This window comes from Carassius carassius, chromosome 25 (assembly GCF_963082965.1).
Source record: "Carassius carassius chromosome 25, fCarCar2.1, whole genome shotgun sequence".
In the NCBI taxonomy this organism is placed as follows: Eukaryota; Metazoa; Chordata; class Actinopteri; order Cypriniformes; family Cyprinidae; genus Carassius; species Carassius carassius.
The window spans coordinates 20,056,470-20,080,752 of NC_081779.1; the positions used below are offsets into that span (position 1 = coordinate 20,056,470).

The following is a 24,283-nucleotide window of genomic DNA, read 5'->3' on the forward strand; positions in this document are numbered from 1 at the left end:
GAGTTGAATTACTGAAATAAATGAACTTTTCCATGATATTCTAATTTATTGAGATGCACCTATATATAATTAAAATGAGGTCCATTATGATTAATTGCATTGACACATTATGCCAATTAATTAAATTCCTGCCCCCTCTCCAATTTTCGTCACTATAGGACACAAAAAAAAATTTAAATTGTAAAGTACAGAATGACTTTCATTACTGTTTTGCATTAATACGAATGAAAGGTAAGTAATGAGACAGTACAGTAACCAGAATATGAAGGACATTGTCCTGAAAATAATGACACAAAGGCCAAAATCATCTTACAAGCTTCCTGTTCTTCCTGTTGTGTGAATATCAAGCCACTTGCGGGCCGCTGTTGTCTGTGGCTACAGGTGACGTTTACTCTAATGACAGTCTGACCTTTGAGAGACGGTGTGCTGTTGGCTTCTCACTAAATTTTGTCTTGTGCCTTCATTAAACAGACACACAGAGCATTCCTGAATCTTTCATTAACAAGCCTGTGTGACAGAGACAAGAATATTCTCATCAAACATACTAATGATGCAACTTGTTACAAAGCATGCGTTCCTTATTTGACCAAATGACACATTGTGCCAAATTAAAGAGGCTTTTGTGAAATGCAAAATAACATATTTGCAATAAAAAAGACAGTTTACATCAAGCTGGCACAAAGCATCACACCGTCAAAGGGCAAAGAATATTTTAGCATTTTATTGAGAAATTATTGTTTTAAAAAGACCCAAGCCATATTCCAACTTGAACTACAGACTTTGTGTGCTCAGGTTCCTATGTACAAAGACTCCACTGACTTGTCACATTCAGAACAAGTTTAGATAGTATAGTATTCTCCATTTTTCTTGACAAAATACAGAACTACTGTAAATGTAAGCTACAGCAATACTAGCAAGGTTCTGGCGGGTAGCAGTGGGGCGTTTACATTCTACACACAGGAAGGAGCACTAGACACATGGAGTTACACTTCCACTGTGCCCCGTCAGTAACAGATTAACAAAAAACCATTTCTGAGTACAAAAGAATCCAAATAAAATCATGCGTTTCCCATTAACCACGTGTCAATATTACTGATCAGTGAGTAAAATTGAAGAAATATTTCAGGTTCAGTTTAAGTTAAGATCAATTACACAGCATTCGTGGCCACAAAATAAATATTTTATACTTATATTTTATTCTTTAAACCAAAAACTAAGGTTACAGTAAGGTTCTTAGAATGGAAGTGACTGGGGCCAATTTTCGGATTATTTAAAAATATAAATGTGAAGCTTATAATTGTAAAAATGCACTTACAATAATTCTTCTATACAACTGCCAAGTTGTTTTAGTTGTTTAGGCAAATTAGTGAGTGACCTGACATGTAGCAATGTATGGTGCTTCATACTAGGAATTTGTACTCTGCATTTAACCCATCCACGTGCACACACACAACAGTGAGCAGTGAATGAACACACACACACACGCACACGCACACACACACACACACACGCACGCACGCACACACACACACACACACACACACACACACACACACACCATGTTTTAGAGGTCCGATGTCTGTGAACATGCAGTTTTTCTTTTAAAGCCACAAAAAAGCATGATTATTGCTGACAGTGAGTTTGAGCAGCCAAAATGGGTTTGAAAATACTGCTAAATTTCATCAAAGGGAGACGGATACTAAACAACAAAAATGTTGGCACGCATTTTAAGAACAGTTAAATATATTTGAACGTGACAGATAGTGCCATCATGGGTGCTGGCAGGCTCTCTGAACACATGACATCTCTCAGCTCCTAACAGCTGTAGTGACTAGCAGCAACACAACAGAAGAATTGCATAAAATCGTAGTGCAATGGACAAATTGTTCATCTGTTTTGGTCAGGTTGGTAACAAAATGCAGTACATAAAATATGTTTGAAATCCACCCACCATGACAAATCCAAGAGGTGTACCATGAACAGATTATTTGTATTATTTTTTTGAATCACCGATTTCACCTTAATTGCTCAAGGCATCATAACGTGGGTTCAAATCAGTTACATCAGAGCTAATCGATAACTCAATCTGAAACATAGTATCTACTATCTAAACCCCCTGGTTTCTTATGTTCTTGTAACAGTTAACCTGTTCAAATTAAAGAGAAATCAAACACTAAGGACTTGAAGGACGGAGGCTTTGTCTACGCAAAGGTGTTTTCTGGATAGCTGACTTTAATCACTCCCCAGTAGCAGGCCCGTACCAGACAGATGAGACCCAGGAGATACGCGAAGGCCCAGGACACGTAAGTAGCATGGTAACGCCTGGCGAAGTCCTGAGTGCCCACCTAAGAGGAAAAACACCAGGGATGTGCGATGAGCTCACAAACTTAGTTTAATAGTTTATATCCAGAGTCTAAACTGAACAACTGCAAAGTGCTAATTTAAGTGTTTCTTAGTTGGAAGGTAACTTATTTTAGGAACTGTAATATAATATATGGTTCAAATCAAACTGTGAGAATGCTCATCTGACCCTGATGTGACACGCATTACAAGCATGACTGAAATAAAACTGTTTTTAAAGGGATAGTTCACCCAAAAATGAAAATGTCATTAATGACTCACCCTCATGTCGTTCATAACCTGTAAGACCTCCATTTGTCTTTGGAACACAGTTTAAGATATTTTAGATTTAGTTCGAGAGCTCTCAGTCCCTCCATTGAAGCTGTGTGTACGGTATACAGTCAATCAGAGGTGGAAAGTAACGAATTACATTTACTCGTGTTACTGTAATTGAGTAGCTTTTTTGTGTACTTATACTTTTTAAAGTAATTTTTTAAATCTGTAATTTTACTTTTACTTAAGTATATTTTGTTTAAAGTATTGTACTTCGCTACATTTTAAAACACATTAATTACTGAGTAAAAAAATAAAAATAAAAAATAATAAATCGCTCCCTGGAAACTACGTCAGTAAATAATGGGCAGGAGGGCAAACTGGCGCTAAAATCACAAGAAAGATGCAGACGGTCAAAACAGGCGTTAGTGGTGCAGACACCGCTGAAAACGAAACCCCGTCATATTCTGAAGTTGAACTCGAAGGAAATGAAGTGAACCCCTGGCCATATGTATGCTCTATTATGCAGTGTAAGCTGTACTTGCCTAGGAAGACCAAACTAGCAGCTTATAAAATCTCGACAAGACATCAACCCGTCGCAAGAATGTAGAGGTAAGCTAAGTAATTGCATCGTTGCATTGGTGGTTAAAATGAAGCTTTGACATTTTAGCAAGAGGTTTTGTACAAATTAGCCAAAAAGACAGTGGTGAGGAGTGTGCTATATCGTCTGCGATAATATCATGTTTTTTTGTTTTAATGATGTGTGCGCGCATTTATAGTGCGTTCTTTCACTGTGTGATTCAGTCTCCTAAAATGCATTTAGAATGATCACAAAATTTAAGATATAGGGGCAGAAAATTCACATATTTATATAATTTCATATATTAAATCAAAATCACACAAAGAATGCCGTCTTTTCCACCAAAAATCATCATGAATATATACATACATATATATATAACAGTTCAGTAACCAAGTTAATTAAAAGACCTGCGTTTTAGACACCATATTGCCTTTTTTAGCTCTATTTCTACAACAGAAAATAATTCCAAACACAGCCACCAAAGCACAGTTTTGCGTCTCTGAGCAACGTGACAGTGCTTCGTTCCTGAATGAATCAACCGTTTAAATGATTCGATTCAATCGCAATGACTCACTTATTAACAGTGACTTGCTGACACATACTGGCCATTTTAATTTCATATTTAAAGTATCTTTTGATTTTTTTTAAATAATTAATTTCTTATCATTTCAAATGAGTATTCAACATTTTATGTCTTGTATATCAAAACATTATTCATGCATTTGTAACTGCAGGTTAAATGCATTCTTGTCCTGCACTAAACAGTGTAATACATCTAAATGCCACTTCCAATGAATCTTCTGCATTTCCTCTGCATTAAAAGATGAGTTTATTGATACTGATTTGCCTGGTAACAGCCCAAATGTCTTATTATTCTAAATAACTGATTCCTTTAATTAAAACAACTAGTTTGAGATTAATAGACCTATCCCAGGGGTGTCAAACTCAGTTCCTGGAGGGCCGTAGCCCTGCAGAGTTTAGTTCTAAACCTGCTCCAGCACACATATCATGTAGTTTTCAAATAAACCTAAATGATTAGATTAGCTGGATCAGGTGTGTTTAATTAGGGTTAAATCTAAACTGTGCAGGACTGTGGCCCTCCAGGAACTGAGTTTGACACCCTTGGCCTGTCCCATTTTGACTCCCTCCCACTGTTAAAATGTAACTAAGTAATTTTTACTCTGAGTAAATTTTAAATGAGCTACTTTTTACTTTTACTTGAGTTGATTTTTAGACTGGTACTTTTACTTGTACTTGAGTAAAATTTCATTAATGTAATGGTACTTTTACTTGAGTAGAATATTTTTGTACTCTTTCCACCTCTGCTGTCAATGTCCAGAAAGGTAAGAAAAACATCATCAAAGTAGTCCATGTGACATCAGAGGGTCAGTTAGAATTTTTTGAAGCATCGAAAATACATTTTGGTCCAAAAATAGCAAATACTACGACTTTATTCAGCATTGTCTTCTCTTCCATGTCTGATGTGAGAGAGTTCAAAACACTGCAGTTTAGTGATATCCAGTTCACGAACGAATCACTCGATGTAACTGGATCTTTTTGAAGCAGTTCACCAAATCGAACTGAATCATTTGAACCGGTTCACGTCTCCAATACGCCTTAATCCACAAATGACTTAAGATGTTAACGTTTTTAATGTGGCTGACACTCCCTCTGAGTTCAAACAAACCAATATCCCGCAGTAATTCATGTACTCAAAAAGTACACTGACTGAACTGCTGTGAAGAGAGAACTGAAGAGGAACACCGAGGCGAGCCAGATAACGAACGAATGATTGACTCGTTCTCGAGTAAAGAACCGGTTCCATCGGTTTCCGGATCACCAGTAGTGATGGGAAGTTCGGTTCTTTTCCGCGAACCGGTTCTTTCGGACAGTTCCATTCAATAAACCGGTTGAAGAAAACGGTTCACCGGTTCTTTTGCGCTCGACGTAATGACGTCATTTGAAATGATTGCCCTTGATTCAAGCCTTCGGTTTACCCGCGCTCATAACATTAGCACAGAATCAGTTTAGAATCAATCACCAAAAGAATCAGTTCGATTCAGACGGGCTGTGTGTCAGTCTGCTTCACGCTGAATCACAAATGCGCAGTAAACGTTTCTTGACTCGTGAACGAGTCAATCTTTCTTTCGTTATCTGGCTCTTATCGTCAAAAATGTTATCGCCTCTGTGTTCATCTTGAGTTCTCTCTTCACAGCAGTTCAGTCAGTGTACTGTTTGAGTAAATGAATTAATCCGGGATATTGGTTTGTTTGAATTGAGAGGGAGTGCCAGCCACATTAAACAAGTTAACATCTTAAGTCATTTGTGGATTAATGCGTATTGGAGACGTGAACCGTTTAAAACGATTCAGTTCGATTTGGTGAACTGGTTTAAGAAGATCCGGTTACATCGAGTGATTCATTCGCAAACCGGATATCACTAAACTGCAGTGTTTTGAACTCTCTCACAACAGACACGGAAGAGAAGACAATGCTGAATAAAGTCGTAGTTTTTGCTATTTTTGGACCAAAATGTATTTTCGATGCTTCAAAAAATTCTAACTGACCCTCTACTGTCACATGGATTACTTTGATGATGTTTTTCTTACCTTTCTGGACATGGACAGTATACCATACACACAGTTTCAATGGAGGGACAGAAAGCTCTCGGACTAAACCTAAAATATCTTAAACTGTGTTCCGAAGATGAACGGAGGTCTTACGGGTTTGGAACGACATGAGGGTGAGTCATTAATGATATAATTTTCATTTTTCGGTGAACTAACCCTTTAAAGAAAACTGTGACTTCATGTCAGTGAAAAATTTACAATTTCCCACTGTGTATCCAGGTGTGTAATGAAATAACTGTGTCCAGGGAGGTTTTTTTGGGGGAGGGGTGGGGGTTAATCCATTCTGCATATAGTGAAACTCTTTTGAAAAACACGTTTAGGACCAAAATCATGATGGGTCATCACATGACAGAGACAACTAACATGAATAAATCATTTAGAGTCTTTGACTCGGTAAAACAAATAATACAGTAAATGATTTTTATCTACTTTTTTATGTTTTCATTTTCATATTCAACTTTTGTTACATTAAATTATGGATGGAAGAGCTGAAGTTAAATGGAAAATATGATTTACCCTTTAGAGGTTAAAAATATGATACAAAAGAGTATTGAAAAAATGTTGTCATATAGAAAAAATAAATTGTATACATTGGTTAAAATGTTTTGCATTTATACTGTTATACTACAAAATAAATAAATACATTTCCAAAATAGTTCCTATTGTCATAGTCACAAAAATTTTACATCAATAAACATACAAATATATCTAAATATACATACATTTGCATACTTAAATATACATACATGTTCAAGTTTGGGGTCAGTAAGAGATTTTTTATGTTTTTGAAAGAAGTCTCTTATGCTCACTAAGGCTGCATTTATTTGACCAAAATAGAGTAAGAAAAAAAATAGTAATATAAAATACTATTACAATTTTAAAATGTAATTTATTCCTGTGATGCAAAGCTGTATTTTCAGCATCATTACTCCAGTCTTCAGAGTCACATGATCCTTCACAAATCATTCTGATATGCTGATTTGCTGCTCAAGAAACATTTCTTATTATTATCAATGGTGAAAACTACTGTGCTCCTTAATATTTATGTGAAAGCCATAATGCAATTTATTTATTTTCATTTTCTATGATGAATAGAATGTCCAAACGTTTATTTGCATCCTTGCTGGATAAAATTTCTTTAAAAAAAAAGAAACGTACTGACCCCAAAATTTTGAGATGGTATAGAATGTAGCAAAAATTGTTATGACTATGACTATAAACTATACTAAATAATACTCACTGTTAAACCGATACCGATGAAAATGCAGATCATTCCTACTGTAATGTAGGCACAGCAGCGCCTTCTGGGTAGAGCACTGCCTACAGAGGATCTGAAGACAAACACAGCACACATGCTTAGAACTAGTGCTGCTTTAAACTGACCACAACGTTTTAAACTGACCACATACCTAATGTGGCTATTTTAGTGGGCTGTTTCAGCCCCTCAGTGCAGACATATAATGGTTTTATAGCAGGAATTAGTCAGTGCTTGGCTTGCAACCCTACATAGGAAAAGAAGAGTTTCATGGCTACTACATAGAGTTACAAATATCCAAACTAGGCTGAAAGTAAGCTACAGTACACTGAAAAAGGTTAAATGTCCATGCCATTTATTTAAAGTGCACTTTTAAATTGGTCTAACTAAAATTATGGTTTAAACCTGTTCTGTTCAGTTTTCTAAAAGCAAATAACAAACAAATTTTGTTGAACAATTTTGTTTAAATAGCGTTTTTTCATCAGAATATTTTTGTGCAGAGCACATACTGAATATTGCTTTACTGACTGCAGATAATGTTGTTGGTTTTCTTAATTTTTTTTAGTACATACCAAAAAAAATGATGCATAATTTAAAAATACATCATTTTATTCATAGTAAATAAACTAATTTAAATACTAAATTGTCTAAAGAAATACTTAGTGAAAATTCTACTTTCATATAGCGAATTTAGCTTCCGTTTATGGTGAAACTAAGTTGTAAAAATCCAAAAGAATATTATTCTGACCTACATCAAGTACTATTTTGGCTTATGGCTAAAGAAAATATACTGATTAATTATAGTCTTTCTAATAAATCATCTTTTTCCTTTGTTTGAATGTTTTTGTCTTTGGAAAATAAATGTTTTGAAGACTTTGTAAGGACTTAAACTAAATATAATAGGAGAAAAACTAATAAAATTGGCTTAACAAATCGTCTCCTTGGAATTATAAGGTTCTTTCTGCATTCTGAGTAGTTTTGAGATATCGAGTTTCAAAGTTTTTACATTCCATTCGACTGTGTAGATAGAACCTTATTGTTTTTTAAATAAAAATCCAATAATGTATACAACATAAAAAAAATCTATCACATAATGTAAATAAGTTGTCACAGGATAACAATATGGGAATAACTAAATTTTGACAAAAATGTCAGATAGAACCTTATAATTCCAAGGGGACGAAATTAGTATTTTAGTAGCACATGGTCCAAAGTACAGTGTAAAAGGCCTTTCAGATGTAAGATCGATCTCACTTGGTCCAGCAGAGAGCTCTCGGCCCGGCAGCCCTACAAATTCTGCTAGTCAAAAAAGAACTTCATCACTGAGTCACATGGTCTGCTCTTTTTCCTGTTTAAGGGTCATTAAGTCTTATTATGACTCTTCACATGCCTCTCATGTGATGGGATTTTTAAACATTCTTCTGGAATCACAACGATAGCTTAAGGTGCTGAATTTCTCTCCTTCTCTGCCTCTTCAAATCCTCTGCGTTCAAGTGAAGATCTGTGATTGGATTTGGGAGACTCTCAGCTCCATTCATGTGTGCTGCAACATCTGTTGTCATAAGTCTCCCTCGCAAGCGTCACTAGCGTGCAAGACTCATGTTTCAGTATGTCAACAGGAAACGCTCGGCAGACTGGCATCACATTGCCACCCTCTCTATCTGGAACTCACCAGGGTTTATTTACTTTCACTTCTCCACACTGGCCAGTACAAACTCAAGCCTGACCTCCGGTTAGTAAGGCACATCACACTTTGAGATTTATGACATTTCTCCTGAGAACAGCACATCAATGGTGGAGTATTGCCACAGACATCAAATTTTTGACATACGGATATTATGGCAAACGATGGCAACTCACATTTTTTTGCAATGCGGGCACTTGGCCAGTGTATTGAACCGTAGCTCCATCCACTGCAAAAACAAAGGAGAGTTAAAGGGTTAGTTCACCCAAAAATGTAAATGATGTCATTAATGACACCCTCATGTCGTTCCAAACCCGTGAGACCTCCGTTCATCTTCGGAACACAGTTTAAGATATTTTAGATTTGGTCCGAGAGCTTTCAGTCCCTTCATTGAAACTGTGTGTACGGTATACTGTCCATGTCCAGAAAGGTAAGAAAAACATCATCAAAGTAGTCCATGTGACATCAGAGGATCAGTTAGAATTTTTTGAAAATACATTTTGGTCCAAAAATAGCAAAAACTACGACTTTATTCAGCATTGTCTTCTCTTCCGTGTCTGTTGTGAGAGAGTTCAAAACAAAGCAGTTAGTGATATCCGGTTCGCGAATGAATCACTCGATGTAACCGGATCTTCTTGAACCAGTTCACCAAATCGAACTGAACCGTTTTAAACGGTTCACATCTACAATACGCATTAATCCACAAATGACTTAAGATGTTAACTTGTTTAATGTGGCTGACACTCCCTCTCAATTCAAACAAACCAATATCCCGCAGTAATTCATTTACTCAAACAGTACACTGACTGAACTGCTGTGAAGAGAGAACTCAAGATGAACAACGAGATAACGAACAAAAGATTGACTCGTTCTCGAGTCAAGAACCGTTTCTGTCGGATGCGTCCGATTCGAGAACCGAGGAGTTGATGATACTGCACATGTGTGATTCAGTCTGAAGCAGACTGACACACAGAGCGTCTGAATCGAACTGATTCTTTTGGTGATTGATTCTGAACTGATTATGTGCTAATGTTATGAGCGCGGGTGAACCGAAGGCTTGAATGAAGGGCAATCATCGCCAATGACGCCATTACATCGAGCACAAAAGAACTGGTGAACCGTTTTCTTCAACCGATTTATTGTCCGAAAGAACTACTAGTGATCCGAAAACCGATGCAACCGGTTCTTTACTCGAGAACGAGTCAATCTTTTGTTCGTTATCTGGCTCAGTGTTCATCTTCAGTTCTCTCTTCACAGCAGTTCAGACAGTGTACTGTTTGAGTAAATTAATTACTGCGGGATATTGGTTTGTTTTAACTCAGAGGGAGTGTCAGCCACATTAAAAACGTTAACAGCTTAAGTCATTTGTGGATTAATGCGTATTGGAGACGTGAACCGTTTTAAACGATTCACAAGGGTTAAAGTGAAAAAAAATCCTGAGCCTGAACATTTTTGGGGGGAGGGGGGGGGGGTGTTTGGAGAGAAACTCCACAGACAGACTTAATTCAAATATTGACGATAGTAACAAAAATACAGTAACAAGAGCTTAAAGTGCTTAAAAAATGGTAAACAGACTGAGATAGACATGAATCTCTTCAATGATTATGTTTGGCGCCATTTATTTAAAAGTACTATGTCAAATAAAGTGTTTTCTTCTAAACAATAACAAGTGCTTAAAGTGCTTAAATAATTAAGTGCTAAAGAAGTGAACTGCTAAACCGAAGATTAGAAGTTTAGACTTTTTTTCTGGAATGTAACTCGCATGTTGATTCGAAACCAACAGTCTAGTTAACGCTTTTTTGTCTTCTGCCAGTTTTCTACACAGGGTGACCAGTGGCTGCAATATTCTAAATGACAAATTATTTTCTGCTATAAATGTGCACACACGTATTTTTTGGTCGCAGACATGGTCAGTCATAGACAACCATGTGTCAGCTAATAGTTGCTCCCGGCTAGAGACCTGCACTCCCGCGGGAGTACCGCGAGACCCAGCGCCACCGAGTGCGGCGCGGGACAATATTTGACGGGTGAATGCAGACGCGGGCGGCAAGATATTATTGTGCGCGGGTTGCGGGAAAATAAAATTATTTGCGGGACTCCCGCAAAGTGGAAATATCTAACAAAATAAAAGAACTAGAAACAAATAGACCTTTATTTATAATAAAATAAAATAGACTTTGCGGAATGGGAGGATGCAGATGATAACATAGACAGCGACACGTAATTCGATTCCGAAATAGCGATATATTTAAATGTCAAATTGGATGGATTAGAAGCACATAGACCAGCCAGATGATGTCCTCCAGTGGTGGAAAAGACGAATTTCCAAGATTAAGCAAACACGCCATGTACTTTGTATTCCAGCTAGCGCACCATCGGAGAGGGCTTTTCAGTATTTGCGGAAGAACTGAAGCTCTCAACAGAGAACGACATGATATTCCTGCATGGGCACATTACGTAGTCGTACAGTTTTTTTTAGTCAATTCAGTTTATTTTTATTTATTTAGCTTAATATTTAAAATTGGTCTATTTTGTTATTGAGGAATAAGGATATTTTTGTTAAATGTTTGAACGAATTGCTCTATTAATATGTTCTAAGTTCCTTGTTCATGTTCATACTTTTAATTAAATGCAAATAAAACGAAACATTTGTTTATTTTCCGTTTCTTTTTAAATTAATATTCAACTGGGGAGCAAGTGAGAAAATAAGAGTAGCAGGCAGAATATGCAATGTATAAAAAAAAAAGAAAAACTACGTACGTTTACCCGCGGGATTTTGCGGGTGGGATCGGGACGAAACTTGATTTTTTGCGGCCGGGAGTGGGAGAAAATAACCTATTTTTGCGGGAGCGGGTCTCGCGCAGGTCTCTACTCCCGGCAACGTCGTGGTAAGTTTGAGTGCACGGGCAGCGGCTCTATGACCGGAGTCTGGTGCTGCGTTCCAGGCAGGTTTTAGCTCGCAAGTCACTATTTCAAACCACGACTAACGACTTTGTACTGTTCCAGGCAAGTCACGCCAAACTTCCTGAGCGCAAGGAAATTTAGCTAGATTATTAATTTTATTGCAACGTTACATTGTCCTAAAATCTATTTTCAATGTGTACCACTTGCATAAACACTGCATCCGTATGCAGTATTATCTGTAGGCGCTGTTGTTTCACGTGCTGTGTGACGTCAGAACTCGGAGTACATCGATCTAGTACGAGTTCACGAGTGGGAAGTCACGGGTTTGACTGCCGTTCAAGTGAACTTTCACAGGTTTAAGGTTGGAAAAACACGGGTTACGGGTTGCCTGGAACGCGACATAAATCATAACGAGCAAGCACTTTCTTACCGCTGCTGGCATACAGTAATTCCTCGAGCAAATCATGCAGAAACAAGCCCCGGGCTCTCTCAGTTTCTTGCACCAACTGCCAAAAAGCGCCATTTATTTTTGAGTCCTTTATCTATTGCTAGGAGTCTAGGACATCATCCCCAGGCTTCATAAACTTGCGCTCCATTTTTGTTTTCTCCGACAACGCTAACGTGACATTGACGTATGGGCTTCAATCATCCTGTGTTGCAAGGACACGCCCTTCTCTGCTTCTGATAGGCTTGTAACGTTAGTTAAAGCTGCGTTCCTTTCATATGATTAATTGGCTCGAAAATATTAAACTGCATGCGCAGGCTCTCAACTGTTATATTATTATTTTTTCCTCACGGCCACACGCCGGAGATCCGGCACGGTCCCGGAATACTTTAAGCCCTGGATTCAGTTCGATTTGGTGAACTGGTTCAAAAAGATCCGGTTACATCGAATGATTCGTTCGCGAACCAGATATCACAAACTGCTTTGTTTTGAACTCTCTCACAACAGACACGGAAGAGAAGACAATGCTGAATAAAGTCGTAGTTTTTGCTATTTTTGGACCAAAATGTATTTTCGATGCTTCAAAAAATTCTAACTGACCCTCTGATGTCACATGGACTACTTTGATGATGTTTTTCTTACCTTTCTGGACATGGACAGTAGACCGTACACACAGTTTCAATGGAGGGACTGAAAGCTCTCGAACTAAATCTAAAATATCTTAAACTGTGTTCCGAAGATAAACGGAGGTCTTACGGGTTTGGAACGACACGAGGGTGAGTCATTAATGATATAATTTTGATTTATGGGTGAACTAACCCTTTAAGCAGGAGGTTATTTCTACAGTAAGCAAACATACAGCATGGCAAAGAAGCACAAATCATTTTAAAATCTACATCAAACTTGATTCCAGCTGTGCAAAACATTCAAATATTAGTTTAAATGGCTGCTGAGAAATGATTCAAATATCTAGAAAATCTTTTGGTGATAATTTCAGCGAATACATTGACATGTACAAGGGAATATATTAGGATAATTAGTGGATTTAACTCTGTACAATGGCAAAAAGCATTTAAAAAAAAATAAAATTTCTTTAAGAGTATAACAGAAGATCTCACAAAAAACATGGAAACCATTTTTTTTTTCTGTTGCTGCATCTTCCCTACGTAGGCCACAAACAGTTATGATCATTTGAGTCACAGGGCTCCAGACAAAAATATACAACTAAAATGAAACATTTAGGACACAAATGGCTTTTTTAAATTGACAAATTACAGAATTGCTTAGTACAGATGATTCATTGAGTTTATAGCGTCTTTAGTTTTTGACAGTCAGTGGATGAAAGGAAGATTCATTTTAATTTTCATAAGAATTGGTTGATTTGCTCATGGACATCATGTCTTGCTATGGATTATTATGTTGAGTTTACACACGTGATGAAACCTGACAAAACATTGAAATGAATACATGTAAATTTTTGTATATTTTAAATTATTGTCAAAATAAATAAATAAATAAATAAATTATATATATATATATATATATATATATATATATATATATATATATATATATATATATATATATATATATATATATATATATATATATATATATATATATATATATATATGTAATACATTAAAATGTTTGCTTATTTCTCAGTCACATTTGCAAACATTTTAATCTGTCTGTCAGTCTGGAGCCCTGAAATCATGAGAATCATTCGGTCAGTTCCACCAACTGAGAAGGGGGCAGCGTATTAGGACCTTGAAAAGATCAGAGGGGCCGCGAATAGCCAGGCCTGAGGAAGACTGGGAGCACTCATCATCATCATCATCATCATCATCGCTGCCCTACACAGCAGGGGCATCACAGGACACTAAGAACATGTGCACTAGAAAATCTGTACATCACATGTACACTACCCTGCAAAAGTTTAAAGGCAGTAAGATTTTCTTGAAAGAAAGAAATTAATACTGTTATTCCGCAAGCATGCATTAAACTGAAAATGACAGTAAAGTCATTTGTGATATTACAAATAATGTTGCTGTTTTCAAAATTCTCAAACTTTTGAAAGCTAGTGCACATACTGACACTGGAAGAAACATTACTGTAGGTCAAAGAGGAAATATTAATATAAAGATGTGAGACCGTACAAGGAATGTGTTGCCGCAGTGGCCGCAGACCACACGCATGCCCTCGGGCTGGACGGGCAGAGCTGGCTGGGCGGGCTGCTCCTCTGGGATCACCATCACAGGACTCAGGTTGATGATCCGTCTGCTGGGGACCCATCAAAACAATCTCAGTTTTTCACTATCTGCATGTGTTTATTAACCCTATGAAGTCTGTATCTTATTTGAGAACCCTTACCCTTATCCTTAAATGATTATCAATATGATTAAAACTTTGCTGAAAAAACAGTTGTACACAGTGCCTTCCATCATCTGATTAAAAGTTTATACATTTTAAGGCTTTTTAGTATAATTATAAAAATGTCCACCTTCAGGTCTGGGCACTCATGTCTTTTAGCTGTGATGCTTTTTATAAAGTTAACGAATATCAAATATGACCCATCAGGCTTTTTTCCATCCCTAAATCATCAAACTGAGAGAAACTGAATGTTTTTTCTTCCTCAAACATGAGAATCTTTGCTAAAATATTCATTTCTTAAAAGACAAACCTTACTGACACCATTTACACTGTTTCATACTCTATGAGCCATAAAAGCCTGATGTATCAAATTTGATACGTGCAGACTTTAAAGGTTCAATCAGCTTTTTCACTTCAAAAATGTAATTCCTCTATTATTTTATATGTCACGCTTTACGAAGTGTTTTTTTGTAGTTGTTGTTTTTTTACAGTGATTTCTCACAATTCTCACAGCTGTTCTTTCACTATAATAATTCTACAGTATAAATCGCTCAGACTGCTTTGTAAAAGCATATTAAATGTTTCAACATAGTACTAAGTGCAAACTCAAAGCAGCACTGCTTGTTTGAGCGTTTATGGTAATGCACATCCGCAGTAATATACTGCTGCAGATCCCATGACACATACTAGCTAACTGAAGTGTGTCTTTAACACTTACCAGTTGGGCCGAGGGCATCCTATCCTCCTAGACGTGTCTTTACAGATTAGCAGGCAGTTGCAAGGACATCTAACATACTTCTTTCCTGTTGGTGGATTTTTTATAGGCTGTTAAAAAAAACAGGTACATCATGTTTCAGACAGGACCACGCAAATATGCATGATAACAGAAATGTAATGCCAGACATAATATAATGCATTAAAATAATAAATCTCCCTTACGATTTTGAATTTGCACAAATGCTCTTGGTTAAGCATTCTTCTGTAAGAAACCAACAACTCTATTATTATAGAGACTAGTCTGCAAGCCTTAATGAATCGAGACACAGCAATCTTTTAATACCTCCTACTGAGGTCAGGTCTGCAGAGGAATTTATGAAATCTGATTCTGAACCAATCAAGCAGAAGGTTTAATGTAATGCAACAAGTATAGTATATACACTAAACCAATATGAAACAGAACTGTGTGGAGCCCTATAAAATTAAACAAGATGGACAAAAATTATAGTCTAGAATCAAAATGAGCTTCAAATTCATCTGTGGTATTGAACAGTGAACTTCCCTCTCTAAAACATCCTGATTCCTGCTTTTTTTGTGAATCAGGTGACTCTGCAGTTCAGATTAAGCATCCATTGTTCATGTGAAGTGTTTCTCATGCAGACAATTGAATTACACTGTAATTCATCCCTAGAGCACACAGCACTCACAGGTATGTATGCACATGGATCCTTCATCCCAAACACAATTACTTACAGGGTCTATGAGGCTGTGAGCTTTGTATTATGGACTAAATGTAACCATTATTCACTAATAAACTTCACCTCCAATAAAGCTTGTGTCTAGCCCCGCATTCTTGTCCAGATTGAAAACTTGTGTAATCAGCAGCTGTCATAACCTTTAAATCTGGATATGAAAGCAGCAAAGACATGAGCAGAGGGGAAATGCCACAAATAAGTCAAGATGAGACTTATTAAAGCAGAGTTTAGTTGTTTATGGTTCTCAACCTATGCCATTACTTGCTGGATATATTAACTGATATGCAATGTGTGCAAAAATCAGCTATACTTTCCAGCTATGAACATGACTCAATCAATAAGAATTTAAAGCTGTAACAATCTGTTTTAGAGTCTGTTTTCAAACTTTGTTTCTAAATTAGGTGTATTATAATGTGAAACTTAATTCGCTAACATTCATTTTTTGTTTGTTTTACATCCATCAAGTTCCACATAAAAAGATAAATGGGATGAAGATTAGTTCATCAGTGCTATTCAAAAAAGGTCAGTAAGATTTTTAATGTTTTTGGAAGAAGTCTCATGTTCACCAAGACTGCATTTATTTTTCTAAAAATACAGTAAAAATGGCATTACTGTGGAATATTATTACAATTTAAAACTGTTTACTTTTTGGAAATACTTTAAAATGTTTATTCCTGTGATGGAAAAGCTGAATTTTTAGCAGCCGTTACATTTCTTTCAAGATTCTTTGATAAAAAGGATAGAAAGATCAAAAGAATAGCATTTATTTTAGTCATTTTTGATCAATTTAGTGCACCCTTGCTAAATAAAAGTATAACTTTCTCTGAAAATAACAAATCTTACTAACCCCAATCCTTTGAACAATAATGTGTACATTCCATTAATAAAGTATTTAATTTACTGGATTATCCACAAATAGGAATTACCACATGGTTCTTTAACATTTTCTTCATACCACCACGATAACAACATTTTACCATATAAGTATGCATTAACTTACATATTGTCCAGCCCTAGTATTTTACTGGTTTGTCAGATAAAGGACTAAAGCTGTGCATGTCTAAGATGAATCTGCAGCTGGGGTCTCTTACCGTGGCCTCATTGCAGATGGTGCACTTCACCACGTGCTGATGGAGCTTGCCATCCAGAGTTATAAGTGACTGGCACACTCGACAGTTAATGACAGGAACTCCTCTCGCATCTGGACTGGCAATGGCTGTGTAGGGTGGAGGTAATTCAGCTGCAGAGGGACAGAAACCAGCATGCAGTCTGTCACTGCAGAACATTTTCATAAGCTGAAGAAACTTTTTTCACTATAAAGAACCAATTGTGCATTAAAAAGGTTTACTCTTTATGTAATAAATCTATTATTAGTAGAGACTAGTCTGGAAGCCTTAATGAATTGAGACACAGCAATCTTTCAATACCTCCTACTGAGGTCAGGTCTGCAGAGGTATTTATGAAATCGGATTCTGAACCAATCAAGCAGAGGGTTTAATTTAATGCAACAAGTATAGTATACACACTAAACCAATATGAAACAGAACTGTGTGGAGCCCTATAAAATTAAACAAGATGGGACACAAATCATAGTCTAGAATCAAAATGTGAGCTCCAAATTCATCTGTGATTTTTTACAGGTGAACTTCCCTCTCTAAAACATCCTGATGTCTGCTGATCTGTTAAAGATTAAGCATCCATTGTTCACTCTCCAAAGAAACGTTTAGTCAACAGTTCTCAAAAGAACCAATTGTTTTGTTAAAGCCAGACAAGATAAACCCAGACAAGGTGATCAGGTTTTGCATCACCCTTAAGAGGTTTATTTTATAATAATGACCAGCTCAGTTCCATTACTCCATGTATTATTCCACATTATTACAAGTCTGTTTATCAAAACAAATGGCCATGAAGTATTGATTTGAATTCAAATTATTTCATTACTTGAGAAGAAAGGAGACCACAGAACAATAATTGACATGAAACTAGCACAGTTATGCACTCATTTGTTTTCCTGAGATAAAGGTCAGCAATTAAGCGGTTATTATAACAAAATATTTTACTTTGATTGACCAATCAAAATGAAGTACTCTAGAGAGCCATGTAATAAGCAATGATAATCAGTAGTTTTCCTGAATCATAAAACTTCAGAAATGAATCAAACACTGCAGCTGTGTCCAGACAGGCCTTCTTGTCTTTTGAGCTAGAATCCACTAATATACTGTATGTAGTATTTCTATTATAAATGTGTCTCACTTTCAGTCCCATTCAACAGACCCAAAACTCTCTCACATCCATTTCACAGAAGCTGGGGCCATCAGCCAAACCCTGCACTCAGTCTCCCCTTGTCTTCAGTATCAGGGAAATCCAGGCCCACCCACTGCTGATTCTCAGAGAAATCAAGACATGTTCCTCCTGCTGTCTGTCACTTCTCATTTTTGAAATCAACACAGTCATATGGCAGCCATATTGAACATGTGACACCACAGCAAAAACAACTGACAGCAGCTCTGGCCTCATGACCTCCCTCCCATCTCTCTGTGCTTTTTATCATATGTAAGCTCAAATGTTGTTCAAATTAAAAAAAAAAGTACCTTTATTAATCCCTTGAGGATTAATGTCACATTGTTTTTATAATAAAATTAGTTAGAGAACAATCTCTGAAATATATATATAACAATGGAAAACTAAGTTGTGCAAAAAACGTTTTTTTTTTTACATTTTACTCCAAATATTATTATATAATACTTTTATATTTTTATTACTTTTTGTAATGTTTTTGAAATATGTTTTGTCTTGTGCTGCATTTGTTTGATCAGAAATACAGTAAAACTTAAAAATTATCAATGTTGAAACCAGTGCTGCTTAATATTATTCATTTCAGGATTCTTTGATGAGTAGAGTGTTCAAAAGAACAATATTTATTTACAATAGAGATCTTTTGCAACATTATAAATATCTTAACTGTCACTTTTGAGGCTTTTTGAAACCTGTCTTGAATTGTCCCTCATTCAGAAAGCAGTCAGGTGTAAAATGATTTGTGCAGACATAAGCTAATTTAGGTGTATTTGTGGCACAATACCATCAAAAACAAATCTAATCCACTGCCTCCACGGAGGCTCGGATGTCGGAGAAAATTAAGACTCGTGTTCACTTTTACATCAATCTACAAAACAAAAAGCTGCTCTAGCACCGAGAAAATGGAAGACAGCATAGCACTGGCTGAGGGTACAAATATGCTAATACAGGGCAGTCCATCAGCAGTCGTGGGCGGGGCTTGAGCAATATATTGTGCAATCTCATATTGTGCAGAAAATCAAAACACCTTGATTACTGAGAATGTCTAGGTTTTTTAGGGAAAAAGTGTGTCCACACACTGCTAGGACACATTTATATGGTTTTGTTTAGAATTTTTGTTTCTTTGTTTCTATGTTCTAGGAGAAACAAGCAAAAACAATGATTAGAACTTGATGAAATCTTAACCTGTTTGAACCTATGTCCCCATGAGCACGAAGGCAGCTGTATCATAAACAAGTGCATCATCTACCGTGCCACTTTGATTTTTTTAAAGGTGAAGTGTATAATTTGTGCACCACTAACAACACCAAACCAAACATCAAAAATGATCCAACAAACAGTCCACCCCAAACTCGCAGTTGTGTATATTGTAGTAGGGGCTCATACTGACAGTTTATAAGATATTCTTATGCCTCACACACTAATATAGCATATAGTCTCTCTCCAGGGGCAGATGAAAAGCACAGGTCTCATTTCTCTGACACCATCTCACACTGTTTGTAAGATGAGAGGCCTTTTCCCAAGCCTGGAGCCTGCAGACAGCTGTTGTTGCAACTCCCTCTCTGTCTGCCTCACTATCATGTTTAATATCAGAGAGAGGTTGTGCACCCCATGTGTTGCAGAGATTAGCATGCATTGACAATAGTGAATATGAGATTGTACAAAAGTCAGCAAATGTGTTTTAGTTTATCCCCTTTATACATAATCTGCAGTAGGGCTGGGCGATATAACAATATTATTGTATATTGATGATGTCTTGCAAGCATTACAATGTTGATAATAAAAGTCAGTTACAGATGAAAATCTCCAAATCGAGAATTTAAAAAAAATATATATTTAACATAGTCCCATAGTTACCATGCACATATTTATTCACATGAAATTGCATGAATGAAATATTTTGTGTAAATATTTTAGTAGCTAATTAATAGGAAAGAACAAATATATTCTGGAATCACTTAATTTACTTAAGGCCAGGAATTATCATATAATTTTACTTATTAATAATGTGATTTTATTTTTAATCCATTCTGCAAACACTTCTGTAGCCACCATGTACTGTTTTCGGAGTTGCGCACAAATCCAAAGCGTGCACAGAGAGCCGCCTCATAGATTATTTTTTTGGACAAATACGCACAAAATTATTTCAAAATATCTCCATAAACACCATTTTGTTCCGTTAATGGTTGAGAGAGAAAATGTGTGTGTAACAGCCTACATTGGATTCATGGATTGACATCAACCTACCCATGAAGGATGTTCATTTCTGTTTTAAATAACAAGAATGTTACATTACAATAAATTTAAATTAAATTAGAATGGATAAACTTGTGTCTATGAATCATTAAAAATAACATTTGTTTTCCAGGGGTTTCATTTTACATGAGCAAATACCAGCATAAACAACAGAACAGGATGATTTACATCACATACATGCTGCACAGAATTAATTTATATAGCATATATATATAAGGAATAAAGATGCAGAATATATTCACTTAAAAAATTTACAGATTAACAAAATGAAAGAAAAAATGAATGGCAAGTAGTAGCCTATAGGCCTATGTTGTGTTTCTATTTATTTTTGCGTGCTCTCCTCACAAACAAGCTCAAGGAAAAGGAAACTTGAGACGACAGAAAGCCGTACCAGTTTTCTTTATTTTACAAAAACACAATGTTTTGTTTTAAGGAAACTCATGTACTCATGCAACAACATCAAAATTTAAAGAGAAACATTGGACTTTATGAAAAAATAGGCAAGACACGTTGCTATGTGACATCAACATGCATTTATCATTCTTACAATCGCCACCAGAATGTCCACCTTCACAATGAACTCTGTTGATCTCTGTTCAACAGTTGTCTTCACGAAACAAAATTAATTTCAATTACTGGATAAGAGCAGAAAGTAAGAAAAGAAAAACAAACCTTTATTTAAATTAGGCTTACTGAATCGCAGGCTAACTGATGTGTGTTTATGGTGCGTGCTGGCTATGTTGTCTCCGGCAGGGGCAGGGTGTGGCTCGAATAGACAATATTATCAGATATCGCATATTTATTAAGGTGATTATTGATAAAATATTTTGTACATATCGCCCTGTCCTAATCTGCAGCTGTATTATTAATGTGCGAAACTGCATTATAATGCACTGATATTACAATTTTGGCTGATACGAATTTATGGATGTAACACTATTCTGTATCAAAACACTACAATGTACAGTACAGTATGAAAAATAGAAATTCAGGATCGTGTGCACTGTTGTGAAAGAAAGGTGTGCAACGAGAGCATCATTGCAAAACTTCAGCACAATAATAGCTGTATTTCAATAATCTTTGCAAGCCAAAATGGTTATTGACAACAAAATTTGATTAATCGGCCAGGCCTAAGGCAAAGTTGATCCAGTCCTCCTGCCCATCCCTAGCCTACAGCTACACCTTCATGAGTTTCAGTCAACTAATATTTGTTTATCTTGCGAGATCCTTGTAGAAATGATGTGACATCACCAGCGCAGAGAGCAATAGTCGGTCTGGTTTTCGCCTTGGAGGACTGTTCACTACTACTAAAATAAAACCCATTCAGAGAATGTCATGCAGACAAGGTCAAAAGCTCATTCTTATCCTTTATTCTACTCAGTCTAACAGCACAGAGCATTGTTAAAGAGCTTGCAGACTGTTACTTTCACAGTTCTACACATAAAAGGTTTGATGCACACAGGTGTTTCCAATACATTTTGCTTTGGCTTCCAAATGCAACTGCAAAATAAATGTCAGTCTCAGGCAGCACACTAAGCAATGTTGTGCATAGACTCTAGTCCAGCTCAGCAGTCCACTCCTCCCCCCCAGGACAAATTAATCCCTCTCACAGATTCAGTGAGTGAAGGATCGTGGTCAAAAAAACGTAATCCAGGGGTTTGAAATACTAGGTCAGATAATGCTAGTGTACAAGAGCACACATAGTTTACGCCGTCCAAATCACCTGATCATGGTACAGTAAAAAAAAAAGGCCATTATGAATAATGAGATAAAGTGTAAGCGGATCTTTACAGTAAAAACGTAAATCTTTTTCTGCTAATCAGTAAGTGCAATATGGGTAGATTTACAAAAGAGCAAATATGAGCTGACAGACTGTTAGTGTTTAGAAAGACAATTGGTCATTTTGAGATTAAAGGCTAGAAGTCTGAGAAAAGCAAGTGCTTCCTTTGTTTTCAAATATTTCAATGAATTTTAAATATGTCTTGCATGTAAAAAAAAAAAAAAAAGCTTGTTTAATTTACATCTCAGAATTGCTATAAGTAAATAGTACTAGTTTATATCTCATATACTCTGTTAATTAACTATATCTGTTTAGTGGGTCCATGTGGAAATCTGATGCCCATATTTCACCTCACAAACTGGTTTTATTATTAATTAAATAATTTTAAATAATTAAAGAAATGTTTATAGTATGTCAAATATACCATCAAATGTTCTTCGCTTCCTATTCAGACTTGTAAAAGGTGGACCTGTCTGTTCAATTTTTGCCATCCTCGCTTGGATTTGATGTCTCATTACAGCAAAGCAATCAAATACACAACAAATTATTCATGATTAGAGGAAATGAAAGTAAATGTCTAGAAATCAATCACTGAAAACGCCATATTGATTGACCACTATAATGCCTGCATGTCTATGGTGGCTCTGCTAACAATCCCTGAGAAAAGCATTACGGTAACATTTTAATTTAAAGTCTCCTCATTACAGTGTAATTACACAAATAATTACTGAGTAACATTAACAACATGCACTTACTATAGGGTTAGGATTAGTTGCTTATAATTATTCATAACTGTTGCTTTTATAGTAAGTAGCTACATGCAATAAGAACATAAAACAAAATGTCACCAGCATTACTGAAGCAAACTAAGAATTTATCTAAAAACACCCCTTCAAAAACAAAAACTGCACACTCTTCACAGTTTTTTCTGCTCACCAAATCTTTAATGAATTATCATCTTTCCTTGTGTATGTTGTTTACTATTTGCAGTGCGTCTTATGTAGGAGTAAACAACTGTTTTGATGACTTCTAATGTCTAATATGCTTATAGAATCTGTATAATGTGGTCTGGGCCTATTTGATGATGGGGACTGGTCCAGATGTCTATGAATGAAGCAAAACAACATCTCTAGCAAGCGAAATGTCAACTGCCTCATCTTAAATGCAGCGAGCAATATCAATACGACTGAGGCAGCTTTGGCAATATCAGGCAGATCGAGGCCCGTTCTTCTGGCACGACCATCTGAGCTGTTATTGCTTGTCGTCTAAGACAATGTATCATATGAAATGGGCTGTAGGCTGCTACAGATCCCCGCTCGCCGCTACTATAACGTTACGCCCTAAATGATTCAGCACTCCTACTCATTCATATCACACATTTACCTCTCGGGCTCGAGTCCTGCAGGTACGGTGAAGCGGTGGGCGTGGTATTCCCCGAGTTCGGTGCTGACAACAGCGGGGATCGTTCATCCATACCATCGGAGGCCATCGTATCAGTTGATCAGCACGGAACAACAGGAGAGGGGCACTGAGACTAGCTCGATGCAGGGCAGTGGAGAGGCGGAGTCAAAGACGTAAGCAGGAGGATGAGAAATCACTGCTGGACTGGACGGGATCTCCCTCCCTACTTACCCTCCCATCTGCAGACACTGTCAGTAATGTTGCCCGCTAGTCTTTCCGCGAGTCTATTTATTTGACCTTGTAAAGATGCATTTGGTCATCACAGGAGAACATTTCATTTTCTGTCCTAAAGCCCACTCCCTTATTCTGTAGGTAGGTCATTCTGGATGACAGTGGCAGAAGGAAATGCCTTACTGGGTGTTCATGTTCATGTTCAGAATGTACAGAGCTGGGGCCAGTTGTATAAACATTGCCACTATGTTAAGAGTGGTTAACCAAGTTCAGGGTACTTTTTTTGTATCCTTAGGTACATTAGATGGAAGTGAACAAGTTCAGGCCGTCTACGCACAACACAAACAATACAATATTCAGTA

At 36.6% G+C, this 24,283-nt stretch overlaps 1 protein-coding gene across 2 annotated transcripts; it reads right to left on the reverse strand.

Annotated features, from left to right (window-relative positions):
* Positions 1–1,566: 1,566 nt before the first annotated feature.
* On the reverse strand, positions 1,567–23,991 carry LOC132104376 (type 2 phosphatidylinositol 4,5-bisphosphate 4-phosphatase). 2 transcript variants are annotated; one of them, XM_059509807.1, is made up of 8 exons: positions 23,673–23,991; positions 17,050–17,198; positions 15,205–15,311; positions 14,273–14,396; positions 13,883–13,969; positions 8,941–8,993; positions 7,066–7,156; positions 1,567–2,345 (listed from the first exon to the last, which is right to left on the reverse strand). In XM_059509807.1, exons 1-8 carry the CDS (start codon positions 23,776–23,778, stop codon positions 2,202–2,204), a joined length of 861 nt encoding a protein of 286 aa, XP_059365790.1. In that variant the 5' UTR covers positions 23,779–23,991; the 3' UTR covers positions 1,567–2,201. The 2 variants fall into 2 exon arrangements, with proteins under 2 accessions (XP_059365790.1, XP_059365791.1); XM_059509808.1 differs by lacking the exon at positions 13,883–13,969 and having other exon boundaries at positions 23,673–23,965.
* Between the last annotated feature and the right edge of the window lie 292 nt (positions 23,992–24,283).

Excerpts from the sequence above, each read along its gene's own strand:
- LOC132104376 (XM_059509807.1), bottom strand. The coding sequence starts at position 23,778 with ATGGCCTCCGATGGTATGGATGAACGATCCCCGCTGTTGTCAGCACCG. Across the intron at positions 8,994-13,882 it reads GCCCCTCTGATCTTTTCAAG|TGGATGGAGCTACGGTTCAA; the intron begins GTCCTAATACGC and ends TTGTTTTTGCAG. Across the intron at positions 7,157-8,940 it reads TGCCCGCATTGCAAAAAAAT|ATCCTCTGTAGGCAGTGCTC; the intron begins GTGAGTTGCCAT and ends GTTTGTCTTCAG.